The following is a 21,258-nucleotide window of genomic DNA, read 5'->3' on the forward strand; positions in this document are numbered from 1 at the left end:
CCTCTCTCCATAATGTAATAACAGCATACATTTCCTAGGAAATGTGTTTTTACATTATGGAAAATACCTAAGAATAGCGATCTGAACTTCCCCCACCTTTGCAACGAGTCGTCCGGTATTGTACTACGTACTAGGATCACTTGCATTTGCTAACGCTAGTGTCGCCGATACTTTATAGTTTACTATATTCGGCAAGAAACTCTCTGATTCCAATCTTTGAGTTTCTTTTTCGGTTTTAAAACTATGTGGGATTTAATATCCCCTTAATTTAAGCCTGAGTTCAATTCTTGTCATGATGAGAGGAATCTTTACATGGACTTTTTCAATCGAAGGTGAGTTAGCCAATCTCATATGGAAGTAGCAGGGTTTTTTTTTCTCCTGGAAACTCAGGTTTTTCATCCTGCATACAAACAAATCAGCCACCAGAACGCATGCAATTTACGGACAACAAAAATATTGTTGATGGTGATGATGGACAGTAGATGGCATTGATAGTAGTTGTTTGTAGTAGGTGTATTAAGTAGGAGTGGAGTACTCTCCTGTGATGAGTCTTTGGACTCTTTGAAGGTTTCACATAATAATTCCAGTTGCTTATGGCCATTTCCTGGTAAGTTACTCAAGTGATATGCTTGCAGTTGTACTTTTGTTGTCATACTGTGATATTTTGAGTACTTCTGGGACAGTGTTGAATATCTTTTCTTTGAATTTCTTGATTGATGTTGGAAAAGACTAATGTTTTCAAAAGTGAACCCTTTCTGAACTTATGTTTAGAATGAATTCACAGAATTCATTCTAAACATAAGTTCAATTCAATTCATGAATTGAATCATTCATGAATTCACAGAAGAAATTAAACTAATATTTATTGCATTTTTTATGCTGTTAACCTGAATTTGAATACTGTTAGTTTATATTTTAAGGATACTTGATATAAGGGATAATATTCTGGAAATAGTCATATAACTTTTTAAATGCAGGTGGTTTTTGGAAAAATCTTTATGAGGATTACAGAACTGTGGCCACAGATGTTATTAAAGAATCAAGAGAGAAGCCCAGAAAAGCAGCATTTATTTTAACAGGTAATTGTATGCGGTTTATTGATTTTCTGTTTGTATTTTTTTTTTTTTTAATGGTGATATCATTCATGAATTATTGTAAAAACCTATGCCATGTTTCAATGAGATAAGAGTTTGATAAGCTTGGAAGACTTGTTGTAGAGAACAAAAATGGTACCCCATTCAAATTGCTTCAGGCTTTCACTAAGAAGGGTTGATGAAATTCATCTATTGATTAAAGACATTCACAAACACCTATGCTACAGCAGGATTTGAACCTTCATCCTGTAGATTTAAATCCTGTTGCCACTATTGGCAATATAAGACTCTTGCTTAAAGCTAATAGTTAAATTGTGATTAGATTTAGAGTTCATAGTCTTCAGTAAAAATTGCTGTCATTATTATTACTATTACTACACAGGCATCACCATGGACTTATCGAGGGAGGTCCTAAACACTTAACCAACCAGTCCAATATATGTACAATATCTCATGTTTTACTTTGAACTAATTCACCAACAAGGTACCCACAATAGCATCATGTAAACTATTCTACTCATTCAGCATTCTCTAAGAAAAAATCTAGTCCTTAGATCCTTGCTAACACTTCTTGGTTCAGTCCCCCCCCCCACACACAAGTTCATCACCATCATCAAATTCCTGCCATGTACCCTCAAGGGATGTATAGGATATGATAGTACTACATGAAAAATTTACATCATTACTAACTTCCTATCTACAACGTTCCTCCAAATCAGTCTGTTACTTGTCAAGACCCCAATATTATCAGATCTTATATATCTGTCGTCTAAGGCACTTTGTACTGTATCAATCCACCTATATCTTGGTCTTCCTCTGGGTCGTTTTCCTGCTAACCTGGCAGAGAACACCTATTTTGATAATCTTTTCTCGCCAATTCTGTTTAAATGACCATACCACCTGAGATTAGCTCTGCTAACGCATTTCTGGATGCTGACAATGTCAAGTTCTTTCCTAATATCCTCATTCTTAATATGATATTGCCATTGATGCCATCTGTTCACGCCTCTAATCTTTCTCAAGATTCTCATATCTGTGGTCTCTACTCTTTGGTCAACTGTTTTACTTCTGACCCAGCTCTCAGATCCATAAGTTAAAACTGGTTTGAACACTGTCTTGTATACAGCTAATTTAGTGTTCCGACTAATTTCTCTCTTATTCCATATGAATTTATTCAATTGACTTCCTACTATGCCAGCTTTATTGATTCTGTTGTCTATTTCCATATTTAATTTACCATCTTCACTAAAAATCATGCCTAAGTAGGTGAAATGTTTTACTTGTTCTACGGGTTCTCTGTTCACAATGCAGTTGACATTTTCATCGATTCTGCCTATTTTCATCGTCTTTGTCTTTTTATTGCTGACCTTCACACCATATCTATTGCAGCAGTTATTCAATTTAGTCAGAGAATCTTGCAGACTCATAGCGGATTTATTGATAAGTATAACATCATCTCCATAAAGCAAAGAGCTGACATTAACATCTCCAATTCTGATATCATGTTTAATACCACTTTCCTTCATAATGTGATCCATATAGATAATGAATAACAGAGGGGATAATGTTATATCCTTGTCTCACACCAGATTTAACATTAAACCATCTTCCTGTACTTCCATCAATACTAACTGCTGACTTACAACTCAAATAAAGACTAAGTATTGTTTGATATAATGCCCCATTGACACCATAACTGTAGCGTATTGAATAGCTTCTCTCTTGGCACCTTATCATATGCCTTTTCCAGATCTACAAAACTCAATTAGAGATCTTTGTTATATTCCCATAATTTCTCCACTATTTGTCGTTAAGTGAAGATCTAATCCTGACAGCCTCTGTTTGACCTGAATCCAGCTTGTTCCTCACCAAGCTTTTCTTCTACAATTCTTCGCAACTGTTTCTCAAGTATACTTGCATATATATTACCAGGAACACTCATTAGGGAAATACCTCTGTAATTCTCACATTCAGTTTTATTTCCCTTTTTATATATGGGTACTATGAGAGCTCTACTCCAATCATTGGGAATTCGTCTCGTCCCTCTGTCCAGGCCTTTTGAACTATGCAGCGCAGCCACTGCAAGACTTTTATACCACTATACTTCAGCATTTCTGGTCTAATATCATCTACTCCTGTTGCCTTTCCACATTTTAAGCCTCTGATGGCTTTTTCTACTTCAAGTATGGATATGCATTCCTGACTATATGCCTGTTGAATGTTTTTTACCACTGTGCTATCACTGCTTGTTTCATTTAGCAATTTCTCAAAGTAATTACTCCATACTTCAAGGATATCTTTTTTTCTCCTATTTTTATGTCACATTTATCATCTCTAACTCCTTTTACAGCACTCTTTCCTCCATTTCTAAGCTTCTTCAACAACTTCCAAAATATTTTACCACCTTCTTGATATTTATTTTCTATATTCTTGCCAAAGTCCTCCCATGACTTTTGTTTAGCTAGTTTTACACAGTGTTTAGCTTTCTTACATTTGTCTCTGTATTCTCTGAGAGCACAAGCTGACTTATTTGCCAGGAACTTTTGATATACTTTCTTCTTTTCCTTCACTGCCTCTTTAACTTCTTGTGTCCACCATGGAGTTTTGATTTTTCTATCCTTGCAGACAACCTCACCACATGCCTCTCTGGCTGAATCGATCAAGGTTTTCTTCAAGACTTGCCACTGAATCTCTAAAGTTTGGTTACTGTTCTCAACTCTTTCATTTTTTCTTCAATAATCTTTGTGTATTTTAGTCTACAGTTCACATCTGAGAGCTGTTCAACTTTAATTCGCTTTAAAACTTTCTTACATGTTATTCTTTTCAATATGAAATTCAATTTTATCCTGCTCAAGACTAAATTGTGATTGCTTCCGATTTCAATTCCTTAGTACACTCTGGTGACCTGCACCAGGGAAAAAACATCACTATCAGCAATAACATAGTCAATGAGACTTTTCTTATTCCTTGCCTCTTCTCTCCATGTGAATTTGTGCACATTTTTATGTTGGAACATGGTGTTAGTAATAACCGGTTCGTGTCCTGAGCAGAAATCCAACAAATATTAGCCATTATTATTAGCTTTTGCTCTTTTCTCTAAATTTTCCCAAAATATTTTTGTATGTCTGACAATCATTTCCTACTCTGCTATTTAGATCCCCAACTAGGACCAACTTTTCCTTTTTCATTGTGTCAGTTGCTTTTTCTAAAGCCTCAAAATCCTCCACTTCTACCTTAGTAGAACCTTCTGTGGGAACATAGGCACAAATAAGTCTCATTGTCCAGTTCCCCATTCTGATACTTGCCCACATCACTCTACTTGAGACTGCCTGCCATTCAAAAAGATTAGCCTTGTATTTAGTGTTGAATACTATGGCTACTCCTTGTTTTCCTTGAATGTCATTGCTTGAATATAACATTTTGTATTTATTGCTCAGAAAGATCTTACCAGTTTTTGTCTTTTTTGTTTCAGTTACCCCTATTATGTTGATCTGGTATTTATCTAATTCCTCAGCTAGCTCCATTTCTTTACCATTCGTGCTTCTTATTGATAGTACTGATCTTTAACTCTGGTGATGTTGAGTTGGGGTGGTTTTTCAGATTTGTTCCAGTAGCTGACTTTTCGCTGTTCACCCTGGTTCCCTGGTGAAAACAAGAGGGGCCTTGTTTAACTGGGTGACGCCCCAGGCCGGCATGAAATTTTGTCATGTTGTACCATCATTTTGTAATATGGTTTAAGCCAATAAGAATTACAATTTGATCGGCTAAATCCCAAATTGCAAGCCCATCCTTCTCGTTCGTTCAGTATCCAGGTAGATACCTAACAGGGTACACCACGAGAAGGTGAGGATTGGACATTAGGTCAGAAGCCTTGGTCGCTTCTCTGCATTCCTTTAAAGGCTATGTGGAGGTCTCTTCTCAGTTATACAGCTTTGACCCTTAAGTACCTCCACACACAAGTTATGTTCTGAAAATTCTCCTCAGTATTAGTCAATTTGTGAAAATTTGAAGTAACTTACTGTATATGTTTATTATATCTCCACTTTTCTTCCTATAAAACAAGTCTAGTTTGTTATTCATCACTGAAACATCAGCTGGCATCCTTTATCACTACATCTCACTTAAACTTTCCATAATCCATTATATAAATTGCCCTCCATAAGAAGTGTGGAACATACTTTTGTGGTCTAATATCCTATACCAAAGGTTATCAGACCTGAAATCTTCATGATTTACTGTGGCCCAAGATTTCCTTGCCTCATTTTGTTGACTTCATTTGCTTCCTTTGCTTCTCTTCATAATTCTGGTGATATGCTGACCTTTTCTTGGTTATCTATTTCTGAAAGTTGATCGCATGCAGTCTAACACCCAAACAGTGAGCTGTGAGCTAATCTTCCTTGGAGTTTTCATTGTCTGCAATTCTGATTGATTCCCCTTCTCTAACTTTATGGACTAAGCGGAAGAGAATGTGAATTGTTTCTCTCATATGATCTTATATAAATTGTTAACCTACCCACAAAAATGCTAGATAATCTTCATTATTCTCTCAGCACTTAGACCTTTTGTTAACAAGCTCACTCTCCAGATACACTGTTGACATTAACTCTCCTCTTGGCATCTCTGACCATAACCTTGTTGTCTATATTTCTTTTTCTACACGCTTCTTCCACTCAATCCGACCATACTCTTGTTTGTATTTCTTTTTTTTCTGCATTTTGTCTCCTCCCAGCCAATCTCAGCCTTGTTGCTTCAATGATGCCAATCAGGATGAACTTCTAGATTTCTATGCATCTTTTCCATGGTACCTGCTCTAATCTAATAACTGAAATTATTCTTGCTGGGATGAGTGCCTTCACTCCCTATTCTATTCAGAATCCCTGACCCTTATCCAAGATTTGGTTTTGTGACATGTGCCAAAGCATTCCAAGAAAAAAATTCAGTATATACTGACTGGCTCAAGCTAAAACTCCAGCCTTTCACTCTCTTTACACCACAGCTCATGACAGCTCCAAAAAAAAATCTCATCAGCAAATCTAAAGAAGAAGAATTCATAAAGTCCAAATGCACTAAGCTTGCCTCCTGTTCAAATGGTAGTCAGGCCTACTAATGCTGTTGAGCAAATCTTCTGCCCTGTTTCCACCTTGCTCTTTCTGACTGAAGGCTGAAGCCAAGAGGCAGACCTCTTGTTATTGGTCTGCTCCTCCAACTCTTCTTTAGATGACCAAACCAAATCTCTTCTTACTATTCCACAAACGACTCTCAGTATACCTCTTTGATCATCAGAAAAATGTCAGAGAAATACTCAGTAACCTTGATACTAATAAATTCTCCAGTCCAGATAGTATCCCAACAGCATGGAAGCAAGTTTTCATTAGATCTTCCTAAAAGATTTGATAAGTCAGCCATCAAGTTATTGTCCCATTGTCCTTACCTCAGTATTCTCAAAAGTGATGGAGAAGGTCATCAACAGCCAGCTTCTTCACTACCTAGAGACCATTAGTTGATTGGCAATTTCCAATATAGATTCCACTGCTCTTGTTCTATAGCAGGCCTCGCTAACCTTACACGCCTTTGGAGACAGGCTTTGAAAAGGCTTGGAGAATCTCATGTGATCACTCTTTATATTTCCAAGGCATTTGATTGAGTCTAGCCTCATGGCCTTCTTTCCAAACTGCCATCTTATGGTCTCTCTCTCCTACCTTTTGTGAGTGGATTGCCAACTTCCTGTCTGGTTATTCATTGCATATCATGGTGGATGATTCTTTCTCATCTGATTTTTTCCACCACTGCTGGAGTATTTGAAGGCTCTGTCTTTCACCTATATTTTTCTTCCTATTCATCAGTTATCCTCATTAATGTCCAACCTTACTGATGACAGTACAGGCCATTCCCTTTCATCATTTGCAAAGCCTTGTAGTAGTCAGATTACTTGGGCTTCAAAATCTTCTATGACCAGCGTTTAAACATCAATGTTCTAGCGATCTCAGGTAGGGTGAAGATAATTCACAATTAGTGAATTGTGAATTTTAATGCTTCAAAGACACAATACCTTATTTCTCAGAACAGAGATCATGCACTCTCTCTCTCTCTCTCTCTCTCTCTCTCTCTCTCTTTTACTTGTATTGTGGTGGGGGGGGGGGGAATTGAACTTATAAAAAAAAAATTTAAAAAAAAATTCTGTAACTCATAGATCTTCAATCTATCCTTGTAAGGAACATTTCATAGATTCCTTCCTTTTTTTTTTCTGTTTTCCTCATACCCACAGGAAACCAGGATAACACTCTGCTCACCAACCAAAATTACTTTTCTCATCTTTGGCTGACTTTCACCCTATCCTGGCATAAACAGATCACATCTGTAGCCTCTTCAGCCTCCCAAAAAAGCATGATGTTCTTTTTTCATTCCAAACTTTACTTCTTTTTTCCTCAACTCTTAATGCTTTATCAATTCTAAATATGCCCAACCTTAGAATATTGTTGTCACACCAACTCCCTTAGAATGATAGATTGTGTCTAGAAGACAGCTTATTCTTTTAATAGCGCTCTCTCTCTCTCTCTCTCTGACTCCCTCCAGTCACTTTCCATAGATCTTCTGTTTTTGCATTATATGTATTTATGTGGATTAACTGGCCACCATTATTCCTCCATTTCCCTTTAATCATGTATGAACATGAACAGGTTAGCATACTCACATGATCATCTCCCTCCAACTCTTCACGAAACATTAACAGATTCCTTTCTTTTTTCTCTCTCTCTTTGTGATCACTTACCCTCACATTAGCATTGTCGTGTCATAGATTGTGAAATCTCTCGTGTTGTGTGTGTGTGGGGGGAATTGAAATTATAAAGAAAGGAAAAATTCTGTAACGCATAGATCTTCAATCTATCCTTATAAGGAACATTTCATAGATTCCTTCTGTCTCTGGATTCTTTCCTTTTTTTCTCATACCCACAAAACCAAGGATTGACTAAAGGTACAATAATCTCCTTATCTATTCTTGTCAGAATGTTCTGCAATAACCAGGAAACGTCATGAGCTATTTTAGCCACTTTTGCATTATGGCCTCAGAACTGTAACTCCCAATATCTGCACTACCAAATCCTAGGGCTCATCAATTTCCAGCAGCCCACTGCTGAACTCCACAGAAATACCAATAGAAAAGATATAATGCAGGAACAGAATGTCTATGGGAAAGCAAGGAGAGAGAGAACCATTAAAATAATAAGCTCTCTTCTGGATACAATCTCTTATTCTATGGAAGTACACAGCTGATAATCTTTTCATCCCAAAACCAAAACCTTACACTTGCCACATTGAAGTGAACAGCCATTCTTCTTTGCTGATACTGCCAAACTATTATATCATCCTGCAAGATCTCTACTTCACCTTTATCTGTGTTTGTTGCTTTGCCTTTGCACAGTTTTGCATCACACAAGTGCTCCCCTTAGATCATTTTCTATATTATTTGTGTGTTCACTGGCCCAAGTACAGATCCCTGCAGCACACTAGTCACAGACCTTCTCCAGACTCTACTCTCAATTAAATGCATGCCATTATTCATCTCTTATCCACATCATCAAATTTATATCCATCTCCGTTTACTTCTATCAACCTCAAAATCTAAGTATTATTTTTGGTAAAACTTTCAGCTTGTTTGAAAGCATAGTAGTATACATGTCCATAGTTCTTGTCACTCTAGAATTACTACCTTTCCTTTTTAATAGCCAATTATTGGAGGGAGAAGAAAACATTTTTTCTCCCTCCAAAAAGAAAAATAAATAAATAAATAAAAATATTATTGGAAACTCTCAGTAATATTTCTTTTGATTATTTATTTGCAGGGATTATATTGGCGTCAAAATAATAATAATAAAAATATTATCAAGTATCAACTTGATAAGCAACAAATTGTGTTCTTATCCAAGATTTCATATTGATAATTTAAGATATGGCCTTAAATATTGGGTTTTCCTTATTTTAATTTGTATTAATTTTTTTTATCAAGTTTGTCTACTTTTTTTATAATAATAATAATAACTTCCTTTCTCATTAAAACATTTCAAAGGCTTTTGTCTGGTTAAATGATTATTTTTAGTAGATATTGGTGATATTGTTAAATATAATTGTAGATCTTGTTTATTTTTGATTGGTTGTTATTAAGTGTGTTATTTAGTCTTGACTATTATACAATATCTTTCAAAAACGTTATTTGTTATGGCACCAATGTGTATGAGAAAAATGGTGGCCAAGACATCGGTGTTGACTGATATCAATGTGCAGGGTTTAGTGCAATGTAATTTGTTTAATGTATTTTCATGGAAGGCAGAGGAAATAGGGCAGGGGCATTGTGGAAGGAATATAAATAACAAGGTGATCAGCATGCTCCTGAGCAATATTGAAGCACAAACAAGAAGGATAACTAGTATGGTAAGGAAGGCAAAATCTGATTTTCAGAGAAAGTTAGCTAAGTAGGCAAAGACAAATACAAAAGAGTTTTTTCACTACCTATCAAATAAGAGAAATAATGATTATGGAAAGATAAATTTACTCAGTATTGATGGTAGTTAAGTGACAGAAGAAGAAGAAGAAATAGTTCAGTTATTAAGTGGTCACTTTTCAAAGATGCACACCCCACAGGGTGGGTGGACAGGGTGTATCTGATAGACATCAGAGGATGACTAATGGAGCATCCCAGGGCTCTGTACTAGGACCACTACTATTTAATTTGTACTTTCATGGTATACTGGAAGATTTGAAGGGAGATATTCAGTTGTTTGCAAAACTAGGAAGGGAAATAGTTGATAATTTGAATATTTTGGGGGGCAGTTGAGGTGGGGTATGATCCAAAAAACGTTGGGAAATACTGAGGTAGAGGAACTGGAAGTACTCAGTATATTGAAAAATATCAATGTGAATACAATGGGCCTGTATGGTATGCCAGCTCATGTGCCACAAGAATGTGCAAGTGAATTGCAGTGTCTCTGATGAAGTTGTTTAATCTAAGTCTCAGCTCCGGCAAGGTTCCAAGGAAGTGGAAAGAGGGTATGATAGCTCCATTACATTAAGGCAGCCCTAAGACAAAAGTAGCATATTACAGACTAATTAGTTTATCTGGAGTGGTGATTAAAGTATTGGAAAAGTTAGTTAAAAGTAAAATTCAGGAATGGATGGATAGGAACATGATACTCTTATAGGGGCTGCATGGCTTTGTAAAAGGTAGGTCCTGCCTCAGTAATTTATTCACCTTTTATAATAAGCTGACAGCAGATTTGGATAAAGGAAATGGCTACATCGTAATACTGCTGGACTTTGCAAAAAATTTGACATAATACTGCATAGAAAACCATTACATAAGTTGGAGCAAATAGGAAATGGATATTAGGTGGGTGGATAGGGTGTATCTGATAGACATCAGAGGATGACTAATGGAGCATCCCAGGGCTCTGTACTAGGACCACTACTATTTAATTTGTACTTTCATGGTATATTGGAAGATTTGAAGGGAGATATTCAGTTGTTTGCAAAACTAGGAAGGGAAATAGTTGATAAAAGTGATGTAGATATCTTACAGGATGATTTAAATAAATTGGCAGTGTGAGCAAAGGACAATGGCTGTCAATTCAGTGTTGTAAAATGTAAGGTAATGCACTTCAAGATAAAAAGATTACATACTTCATATCATATTGATGGTCTTAATTTACAGGAAATTGATGAGGCTAGAGATCTTGGGGTGATAGTGGATAAACATTTGAGGATGGATTGAGGATTTTTATGGGTTGCAGAGTTTGGTTAACAGCCAGAAGGAGAGGGGACATGAAAGAAACTTATAAGTTACTAAAGGGATTCTATAAGATTGACACAAAAGAAATTTTTCATACATGAGTAGTAAGGTGAGAACAAGGGGTTAGCACTTCAAGTTGTGTAAGAGGGTGGTTAGTAAGGGTGTGTGGACTTAGTTCTTTGCTTGAAGAGTACTGAATGTGTGGAATGGATTACCAGAAGAAGCTATGAGTGCACCAACAGTGAATAAGTTTAAGGAGAGGTATGATAGGCATTTTGTGAATAATGGCTAGACTGTGTCTCCTGTGATGAATCATATTATGTAATAATAATGCATAATACTAGATCTACGAGGGTGGTCTGAAAAGTTCTCAACCTAACAATGAAAAAACAAATTTATAATTTCAAAATTATTTTTATTTTTCAACATAATCTCCCTTAAGACTAATACATTTATTCCAGCAATGCTCCAGTGCAGTATCCCATCCCTATAGTGGTTCTCGGTAAGATCTGCAAAATACCCCTCTACAGCTGCAATCACCTCTTGATTTGAAGAAAAATGCTGAACAGCGAGGAAGAGTTTTAGTTTTGGGAAGAGATATAAGTCAAAGGGAACCAAATCTGGGGAATAGGGTGGATGTTCCAACAATTCATAGTGCAGATCTCTTAATTTTCATATTGCCAAAACACCTTTGTGGGCAGGTGCATTGTCCTGATGAAAGACGATTTTTTTCCTTCTGCAAACCGGGTCTTTTCTCACGATTTTTTCGTCTAGTCTGGTTAAAAGATTGGAATAATATTTCCCAGTTATTGTTTTACCCTTTTCAAGATAATTAATAAACAAAATGCTTTAGCATCCCAAAACACCGATGCCTTGAATGCTTTCTCTTAATCAATAAAACATGTAGAGATCCTTTTACATTTGAAGGCAGATGGAAAGCTATCATTGAAGATTGCTGCTTTTTATGCTTTTGTGTTGGTACAACAACAGTGTTTTTTTGGAGTAGGACATATTTTCTTGAAGTAGATTTCACACCAAGAATAGAGAACATCAAACATGAGCTCCTTACTGATCCTAAGAAAGTATTTATCACTATTACATATTAAACTAGGTCTAATGAAAACTCATTAGTTTTCATTAATACAAATTAACTGTGAAAGCTGGGCAAGAGTGTGGTTAGCAAGGATGTTAGAGCTGGGTTCTTTACTTTTAGAGTGGTAAATGAGTGGAATAAGCTGCCAGAGTCTGTTGTGGGTGCTATGACAGTAAGTGAGTTCAAGGCAAGGTATGGTATGATAGATACTGTGAGAATGTCGAATAGTTGTGTGGACATGATGTTTAGGGCCTCCCTCAATGAGTCCAAGGACTTCCTGGAGTCGCCCATAATAATAATAATAATTTCTAAACATTTCAGAAACTAAACTTATAGTCCTTATGTTTGGTTGTGGGACCTCATTTATTAGATTTTCTTATTTTGTTGGACTCATTCATGCAAGGAGGAAGTTAAGGTTCAAAAGCTGCTTTACAGCTTTTTTTTGGTAATTAGTTATAGGAGTTGACATGTTTATATATGTGTGAGATAATTGATGGGGGGTGGTGAACTATTCAAAGATGAAGCAACATTTACTGACTAGCATTGTAATCAAGATCGCTTTATTGGATATGCATTTCAATTTAGTCATTTTGTGAAGTTCATTTTATGTATTCTTTAGATTATATGGATAAGTTATGTTCTTTAAATCAATGGAAGGAGAATATGCTCCCCTTGATGAGTCATGATAGACTTTGTGTTTCTTAGGAAGGACCTCCCACGATGAGTCTTTTGAATCCATGGAGGCCTGAATAATAATAATAATAAAACTTCTTGTTCCTGCAATAAGCCTTACCTATTAGTGACGGTTTTTTTTTCTGTTTATTGCAAAATAAATCCCAATTATTTGAACACTGTGTGTGTGTGTGTGTGTGTAATATACACGTTGCTTCAAAAGAAGTCAGTGGACATCCCATGAGAAAGGTGCATCATATGACAATCTGCACATAACAGTCTATCCCTCCTCTCCTCTCATATGTCATACTTACATATACTATAGTCATGCTTTTCCTTTTCTGGTGCTTTTCTTTGGCATTAGTAAACATCACCATCATCATATTCCTGCCATGTACCCTCAAGGGGTGTATAGGATATGATAGTACTACATGAAAAAAATTACATCATTACTAACTTCCTATCTACAATTTTCCTCCAAATCAGTCTGTTACTTGTCAAGACTCCAACATTATCAGATCTTATATTTCTATCATCTAAAGCACTTTGTACTGTATCAATCCACCTATATCTTGGTCTTCCTCTGGGTCGTTTTCCTGCTAACCTGGCAGAGAACACCTGTTTTGATAATCTTTCCTCGCCCATTCTGTTTAAATGACCATACCACCTGAGATTAGCTGTGCTAACGCATTCCTGGATGCTGACAATTTCAAGTTCTTTCCTTATATTCTCGTTTTTAATATGATATTGCCATTGATGCCATCTGTTCACACCTCTAATCTTTCTCAGGACTCTCATATTTGCGGTCTCTAGTCTTTGGTCAACTGTTTTACTTCTGACCCAGCTCTCAGATCCATAAGTTAAAACTGGTTTGAACACTGTCTTGTATACAGCTAATTTAGTGTTCCGACTAATTTCTCTCTTATTCCATATGAATTTATTTGATTGACTTCCCACCATACCAGCTTTGCTGATTCTGTTGTCTATTTCTATATTGAATTTACCATCTTCACTAAAAATTATGCCAAGTAGCTGAAATGTTTTACTTGTTCCACAGGTTCTCCATTCACAACACAGTTGACATTTTCAACAATTCTGCCTATTTTCATTGTCTTTGTCTTTTTATTGCTGACCTTCATACCATATCTATTACAACAGTTATTCAATTTATTCAGAGAATCTTGCAGACTTGTAGTGGATTTATTCAAAAGTATAACATCATCCGCATAAAGCAAAGAGCTGACATTAACATCTCCAATTTGGATATCATGTTTAATACCACTTTCCTTCATAATGTGATTCATATAGATAATGAATAACAGAGAGGATAATGTACATCCTTGTCTCACACCAGATTTGACAATAAACCATCTTCCTGTACTTCCTTCAATTCTAACTGCTGACTTACAACTCAAATAAAGACTAAGTATTGCTTGATATAATGCCCCATTGATACCATATAACTGTAGCGTATTGAATAGCTTCTCTCTTGGCACCTTGTCATATGCCTCTTCCAAATCGACAAAAACTCAAATACAGATCTTTGTTATATTCCCATGCTTTCTCGACTATTTGTCGGCAAGTGAAGATCTGATCCTGATAGCCTCTATTTGGCCTGAATCCAGCTTGTTTCTTCACCCAGCTTTTCTTCTACAATTCTTCTCAACCGTTTCTCAAGTATACTTGCCAGGAACACTCATTAGGGAAATACCTCTGTAATTCTCACATTCAGTTTTATTTCCCTTTTTATATATGGGTACTATGAGAGCTCTACACCAATCATTGGGAATTCGTCTCATCCCTCTGTCCAGGCCTTTTGAACTATGCAGTGCAGCCACTGCAAGACTTTTATACCACCATACTTCAGCATTTCTGGTCGAATAACATCTACTCCTGCTGCCTTTCCAGATTTCAAGCCTTGGTGGCTTTTTCTACTTCAAGTATGGATATGTATTCCTGACTGCATACCTGGTCAGTGTTTTTTACCACTGTGCTGTCATCACTACTTGTTTCATTTAGCAGTTTTTCAAAGTAATTACTCCATACTTGAAGGATATCTTTTTCTCCTGTTTTCATGTCACCTTTATCATCTCTAACTCCTTTTACAGCACTCTTTCCTCCATTCTTAAGCTTCTTCATCAACCTCCAGAATATTTTGCCACCTTCTTGATATTTATTTTCTATATTCTTGCCAAAGTCCTCCCATGACTTTTGTTTAGCTAGTTTTACACAGTGTTTAGCATTCTTGTATTTGTCTCTGTATTCTCTAAGAGCACAAGCTGACTTATTTGCCAGGAACTTTTGATATGCTTTCTTCTTTTCCTTCACTGCCTCTTTAACTTCCTGTGTCCACCATGGAGTTCTAATTTTTCTCTCCTTGCAGACAACTTCACCACATGCCTCTCTAGCTGAATCAATCAGGGCTTTCTTCAAGGCTTGCCACTGAATCTCGAAGGTTTGATTCCTATTCTCAAAAAGTTTATTGAAAAAAAAACATTTTTTTTTTTAATAAACTTTGCGTATTTCAGTCTACAGTTCACATCTGAGAGCTGTTCAAATTTAATTTGCTTTAAAACTTTCTTACATGTTATTCTTTTCAATATGAAATTCAATTTTATCCTGCTCAAGACTAAATTGTGATCGCTTCCAATTTCAGTTCCTTAGTACACTCTGGTGACCTGCACCAGGAGAAAACATCACTATCAACAATAACATAGTCAATGAGACTTTTCTTATTCCTTGCCTCTTCTCTCCATGTGAATTTGTGCACATTTTTATGTTGAAACATGGTGTTAGTAATAACCGGTCCATGTCCTGAGCAGAAATCCAACAAATCTTTGCCATTATTATTAGCTTTTGCTCTTTTCTCCAAATATTCCCAAAATATTTTTGTATGTCTGACAATCACTTCCTACTCTGCTATTTAGATCCTCAACAAGGACCAACTTTTCCTTTTTCATTGTTGCTTTTTCTAAAGCCTCAAAATATTCCTCCACTTCTACCTTAGTAGAACCTTCTGTGGGACCATAGGCACAAATAAGTCTCATTGTCCAGTTCCCCATTCTCATATTTGCCCACATTACTCTACTTGAGACTGACTGCCATTCAAGAAGATTAGCCTCGTATTTTGTGTTGAATACTATGGCTACTCCTTCTTTTCCTTGATTGTCATTGCCTGATTATAACGTTTTGTATTTATTGCCCAGAAAGATCTCACCAGTTTTGTCATTTTTGTTTCAGTCACCCCTATTATGCCGATCTGGTACTTATCTAATTCCTCACCTAGCTCCATTTCTTTGCCATTCAGTCTTCTTATATTGATAGTACCGATCTGTAACTCTGGTGATGTTGAGTTGGGGTGTGTTTTCAGATTTGTTCCAGTAGCTGACTTTTCGCTGTTCACCCTGCTTCCCTGGCGAAAACAATGGGGGCCTTGTTTAATCGGGAGATGCCCCAGCCAGCATGAAATTTTGTCATGTTGTACCATCATTTTTTATTTTGGTTTAACCAATAAGAATACAATTTGGTTGGCTAAATCCCAAATTGCCATCCCATCCTTGTTCGTTCAGTATCCAAGTAGCTACCCAACAGGGTGCACCACGAGAAGGTGAGGATTGGACATTAGGTCAGATGTCCTGGTCGGTTCTCCGCATTTCTTTAAAGGCTATGTGGAGGTCTCCTCTCGGTTATACAGCTTTGACTCTTAAGCACCCCTGCATACCAAATCTCTTTCTTTTAAGGTTACACAATGATCAGCATTCATATTTAAGAATTTATGGACACAAAACACACGTGTTGAAATGATTTTTTTTACTAATTATTAATAAAATAACAATTGACATTTCCGACTCCTGTATCGAAGTCATCATCATCAGGATACATGTGTATAGGAACCAAGCTGCATGCTGTTGCACTCTAATAAAGATAAATTAAAACGACGTTAACTACTGTTTTTCTTAGCCTGACCTCTAGTGATTAAAAAAAAAAAATTATATATATGTAATAAAATATAATTTTTAAAAAAATTAAAATAAATAAAAAATGAAAACTACAATAAAGTCTGCTAAAGTCTTCATGTACTAAGATTCTTCTGGAATTGTACAGTTCATATTGTTATACTAAGATTTTCTTCTGGATTTGTACAGAATCCAGAATGTGGAGCACCCATCTGCAACCTTCATAGCAACCACTAAGAAAAATCTCAATACAAGAAGAGTTGTGAAGTTTTTTTTTTTTATTTTTTTTGGAACATTCAACAGCAACCTGAACTGTACAAATTCAGAAGAAAATCTTAGTATAACAATATGAACTATACAATTCCTGAAGAATCTTAGTACGTAAGGACTTTAGCAGAGTTTATTGTAGTTTTAATTTTTTGTTTATTTATTTTATTTGTTTTTTTTTTAATTTTATTTTATTATAATATATATAATTTTTTTTTTTTTTTATTACTAGAGGTCAGGATAAGAAAAAGATTAGTTAACAAAATAACAAAAAAAAACATGTAGTTTGGTTCCTATACACATGTATCCTTCTGTACCTCGATGCAGGGGTCGAAATGTCAATTGTTATTTTATTAATAATTTGTGTTTTGTGTCCCTAAATTCTTAAATATGAATGCTGATCACTGTGTAACCTTAAAAGAAAGAGTCATCATAATCCATGGAGAGTTGACCCACAAGCAGTGCAGCCTCTACAGTAAGCTAAAGATATGTTGTTCCATGTTAATTAATCAACTAGCCGTTTTGAAACGATGTAGAGACAGCAACTTAATACCAACTGCATTAAACTAAAGCAGAAGTTTACATCAGCTAAAGCGCTTCGTATCTATTCCCGGCTAGAAAAAGCGTTTCTAAGGGAACAGATCCACAAGGCACGAGAAATCTTAGCATCTACCCAAGCCGAAGTGTTACAACTAAAATGTGAGCTATCCAGTTACGTTGATCCTGAAATTTGAGATATTTTGGACAGGATCACAGATGACTCGGCCAAGTACCTATTACTCAAAAAGAAGGAAAAATTAAAAACGAAGTTTCAGGCTTTAAAACAACAGGAAAACACAAGACAATTCCAGTGCTATAACGAAAGGAGCAGCCAATCACCCAAACGAAGTTAGGAGCAACCAGCCACCATCGGACCACGGACTGGTTATCAACCAATCACGCTACAATCTCGCTCAAGGTGAACTCTCACTGCTAGAGAAAGGATCGAATTATGCCATTGCACTGTGGTTAGTAAACAAACTTGATATAATTTATCATATCGAGAGAGGTTTAAGATCCCTCCCCGTCAATTTAGCTGACAAAATACGGATGGAAACTGCTTGTATACTAAATTCAAACAAATTAAGTATCAACCTAAATAAAACGGAAAAACTGGCCTTCAAATCCCTAAAAAATAACCAGGACATTATTATCACAAAAGCAGATGAAGGGAATGCCACTGTTGTTTTAGATCGGACAACCTACATAGAAAAAATGAACCATTTGGTATCGGACTACAACATCTACCAAATGGTAAATTATAACCCCACGCAACGCAACAAAAACAAAACAACTGAATTAATTAAATCCGTTAACACATGGCCAGAAGAAACAATTAAAAAACTAATACCTCAGTATACCTGCACACCTAGAATTTATGGCCTGCCAAAAGTACACAAAACAGACACAATGCTATGTCATATTGTAGAAGGAATCGACAGTCCGAATTACCACTTAGCTGAAAAACTAGCAGCCACACTCAAGGAATTGGTAGGTCATTCCCCTTCCTACATAAAAAATACACAACATTTCATAAACAAACTTAAAAACATTACAATCAATGACCAAGATCTATTAGTCAGCTTTGACATAACTTCCCTTTTCACCAATGTCCCAATCAATAATATTATCTTGCTCTTACAGAACATATTTCCATGACATCACGACCCACTTTGCTCACGTACTCCGTTCTGGGTATTTCGTGTGGCAAACGAAGTTGGTCATAAGAGGGTACAGCCATGGGCTCACCACTCCCCCCCCCAATAGCTAACTTTTATATGGAAGACTTTGAGCAACGAGCTCTAGAGTGTCAGCTTGCCTAAAGCCCAAAATTTGGCTCAGATACGTCGATGATATTTTTGTCATTTGGTCCCACAGCCACGAAGCACTAAATACATTCCTTAGCCACCTGAACAAACAACACAAATGCATCCAATTCACCAATGAAATAGAAAAAAAAACTCTTAAGTCCCTAGACACACTCGTCACGTCTTCCCTCAGGCTGTCTCTCCTTCTCAGTCTACCGCAAACCTACTCACACAGGCCAGTACATACACAAAACTTCTTATCACTGTTGTATCGATTTTTTTGTATGTTACGTATTTTTTTGTCTAACACATCAATACAAGTAAGAACCCTTTTCAGATATCACGTGGTACCTCTGGATAACAAAGGAATTGCCTCAGGGTTGAGCCAATGCCAGTGTATCAGAGTTTCCAAGGTCAACCTCTCATAAAGCTCTAAGAAGTTTATATTAATATTGCTTATCTTTGCAGACGTGGCCAAAATTCTTACTCCCTGATTTCCCGCTGGGGTTCATGTTAAATTTTTGCAAGAGGTGCATCAGATTCAAAGACAGTCTTGTTTGGATTCAAAAACAAAGGTTTATTGAACACTTTATAAATATACAGAATATAATATTACAATTTTCACTCTAAGAAGGTTACTGACAATTAGATTGTACATAAAATACTCTAACCGGACACAATTACTTAAATTGATTATTCTGTGTTATCACTATCAATTCAATCAGTTAATAAGTACTCTAGCTAGGTAATGTCAATTATAATTCTTTTCTTTTAGGCTTGCACGGTGATCGGAATGCATTTTTGGAAATTATGGAGACAACTACCGTGTTTGAAAACTTTAGTTTAATATTACTAAAATTTACAATTCTATTCAATTATATTTCGTTTCGAATCAATTATAATTCGTTACTAACATCAGTCTTCACTCTGAATTATCTTAACATTCTTTAAGCACATACAATAACTCAGTACCGCAAAGCTATAATGTTATGATATACAACTTTAGATCACTTCAGTTCAGTTTATGATACTACTCTAGTTCTTTCTTCTGAATCACTACACAACACAAATTCCTTTCAACCAAAGCTAGCAAAAATAGTAAATTCTACTTATCCATACTTGAAGTTCATCACACTTGCTGATCTGTTGGAAATTTCTTCTCCTCATTCGAATGTTCCTTTGATTCCCTCAACAAGCTTTAAGGCACGTGGCTCTCCAAACTATCGATGAGTCTTCACGATCTCTGCATGATGAACGTGTAACCCTTCCTTCTAGGGACAGCTGGGCCTATTGTAGCTCCTCGGGACTACGGATCTAGAATTTTCGTCGATGCATCATCCAAACGCTCCACACTGGAGGCGCTATCACCACTGTCCAGCTCACGACACCCAAGCGACCAACACGAGGAGATCTGGAAATGAAAAAACCTCGTAGGGAGTTCTTGACCCTTTTATTTCACTCTCCATCTCGGCGATTCCCACACTCTACGATGTCCACCTAACGCCTGGAACATTTTATCACGTGGGTCACCAAGTCATGTAACAACTCTAAATATTTATAGCTCTAGCAAATATTGAATATTTACACATCACAATGTTAATTACACAAACAAGTGAGTGATCTTTACTTGAGTTATTTTAGAAACTGCTCCTTTCTCTAAGTTTGGAACATTTGACATAAATACAAGGTTGTATTATAATACACTTAGAGACACACACACACATGTATTTATACCCCTTTCATTGGGTCTTGTTTGTTAAACTATGATGAGATTGAAAATCCTAAATTCTGAATCAATCACAATTTAACATCACCACCCAATACAAAAACTAGGGGTCATAAGCACCCTTAAACACAGAGCTCAAACTATCTGTTCAAATGAACAGGCTCTTAACCGGGAATACGAGATCATCAACCATACCTTTATAAAAAATGGATACAGTAAAAAAACCATCCACAAGATTCTCCACAGAGATACAAAAAAAAAAAAAAAAAAGATTTCAAGAATGCTATCGCCATACCATACCATATGTTAGAGGCATTTCCAAAAAAATAGACAGAACACTACACAAATACAACATCAAAACCACCTTTAAATCCCCGACAAAATTAAGACACCTACTCAGTTCTTCCAAGGATCCTCTGCCACACCTAGCCCACCCAGGGGTTTACAAAATACAATGCATGCACATGTAACATACCATACATAGGGGAAACAGGGCGAACCATCCCAATCAGGAAGGATGAACACAAACGACATATTAAATACCTTCATTTTGGAAAAACTGGCCTTTCTGACCACGCACTCCAAACATACCACAGAATTGATTGGAAAGGTACCAAGTCCTTACACCGCACCAAAACCTAGTGTGAGAGAAAATTCAAAAAGGCATGTGAAATGCTCAAACATAATCCAAATCTGAATAAAAATGATGGGCTAACCATTCCAAGAATGTGGAGGACCCATCTGCAACCTTCATAGCAACCACTAAGAAAAATCTCAATACAAGAAGACTTGTGACTTTTTTTTTTTTTTTTTTTTTTCGGA

General features: G+C 36.3%; 1 protein-coding gene across 1 annotated transcript in view; it reads left to right on the forward strand.

Annotated features, from left to right (window-relative positions):
- LOC150108649 (mitochondrial import inner membrane translocase subunit Tim29) overlaps positions 1-21,258 on the forward strand; it is a 71,341-nt gene that overhangs the window by 30,397 nt on the left and 19,686 nt on the right. The window contains exon 2 of the mRNA XM_090416123.1: positions 978-1,079. Coding sequence (XP_090272249.1) covers positions 978-1,079 — 102 coding nt within the window. The remainder of the gene's footprint in view (positions 1-977; positions 1,080-21,258) is intronic.

This window comes from Typopeltis vanoorti, chromosome 3 (assembly GCF_054136105.1).
Source record: "Typopeltis vanoorti isolate ZY-2024b chromosome 3, IOZ_Tvanoo_1.0, whole genome shotgun sequence".
NCBI classification, from domain to species: Eukaryota; Metazoa; Arthropoda; class Arachnida; order Uropygi; family Thelyphonidae; genus Typopeltis; species Typopeltis vanoorti.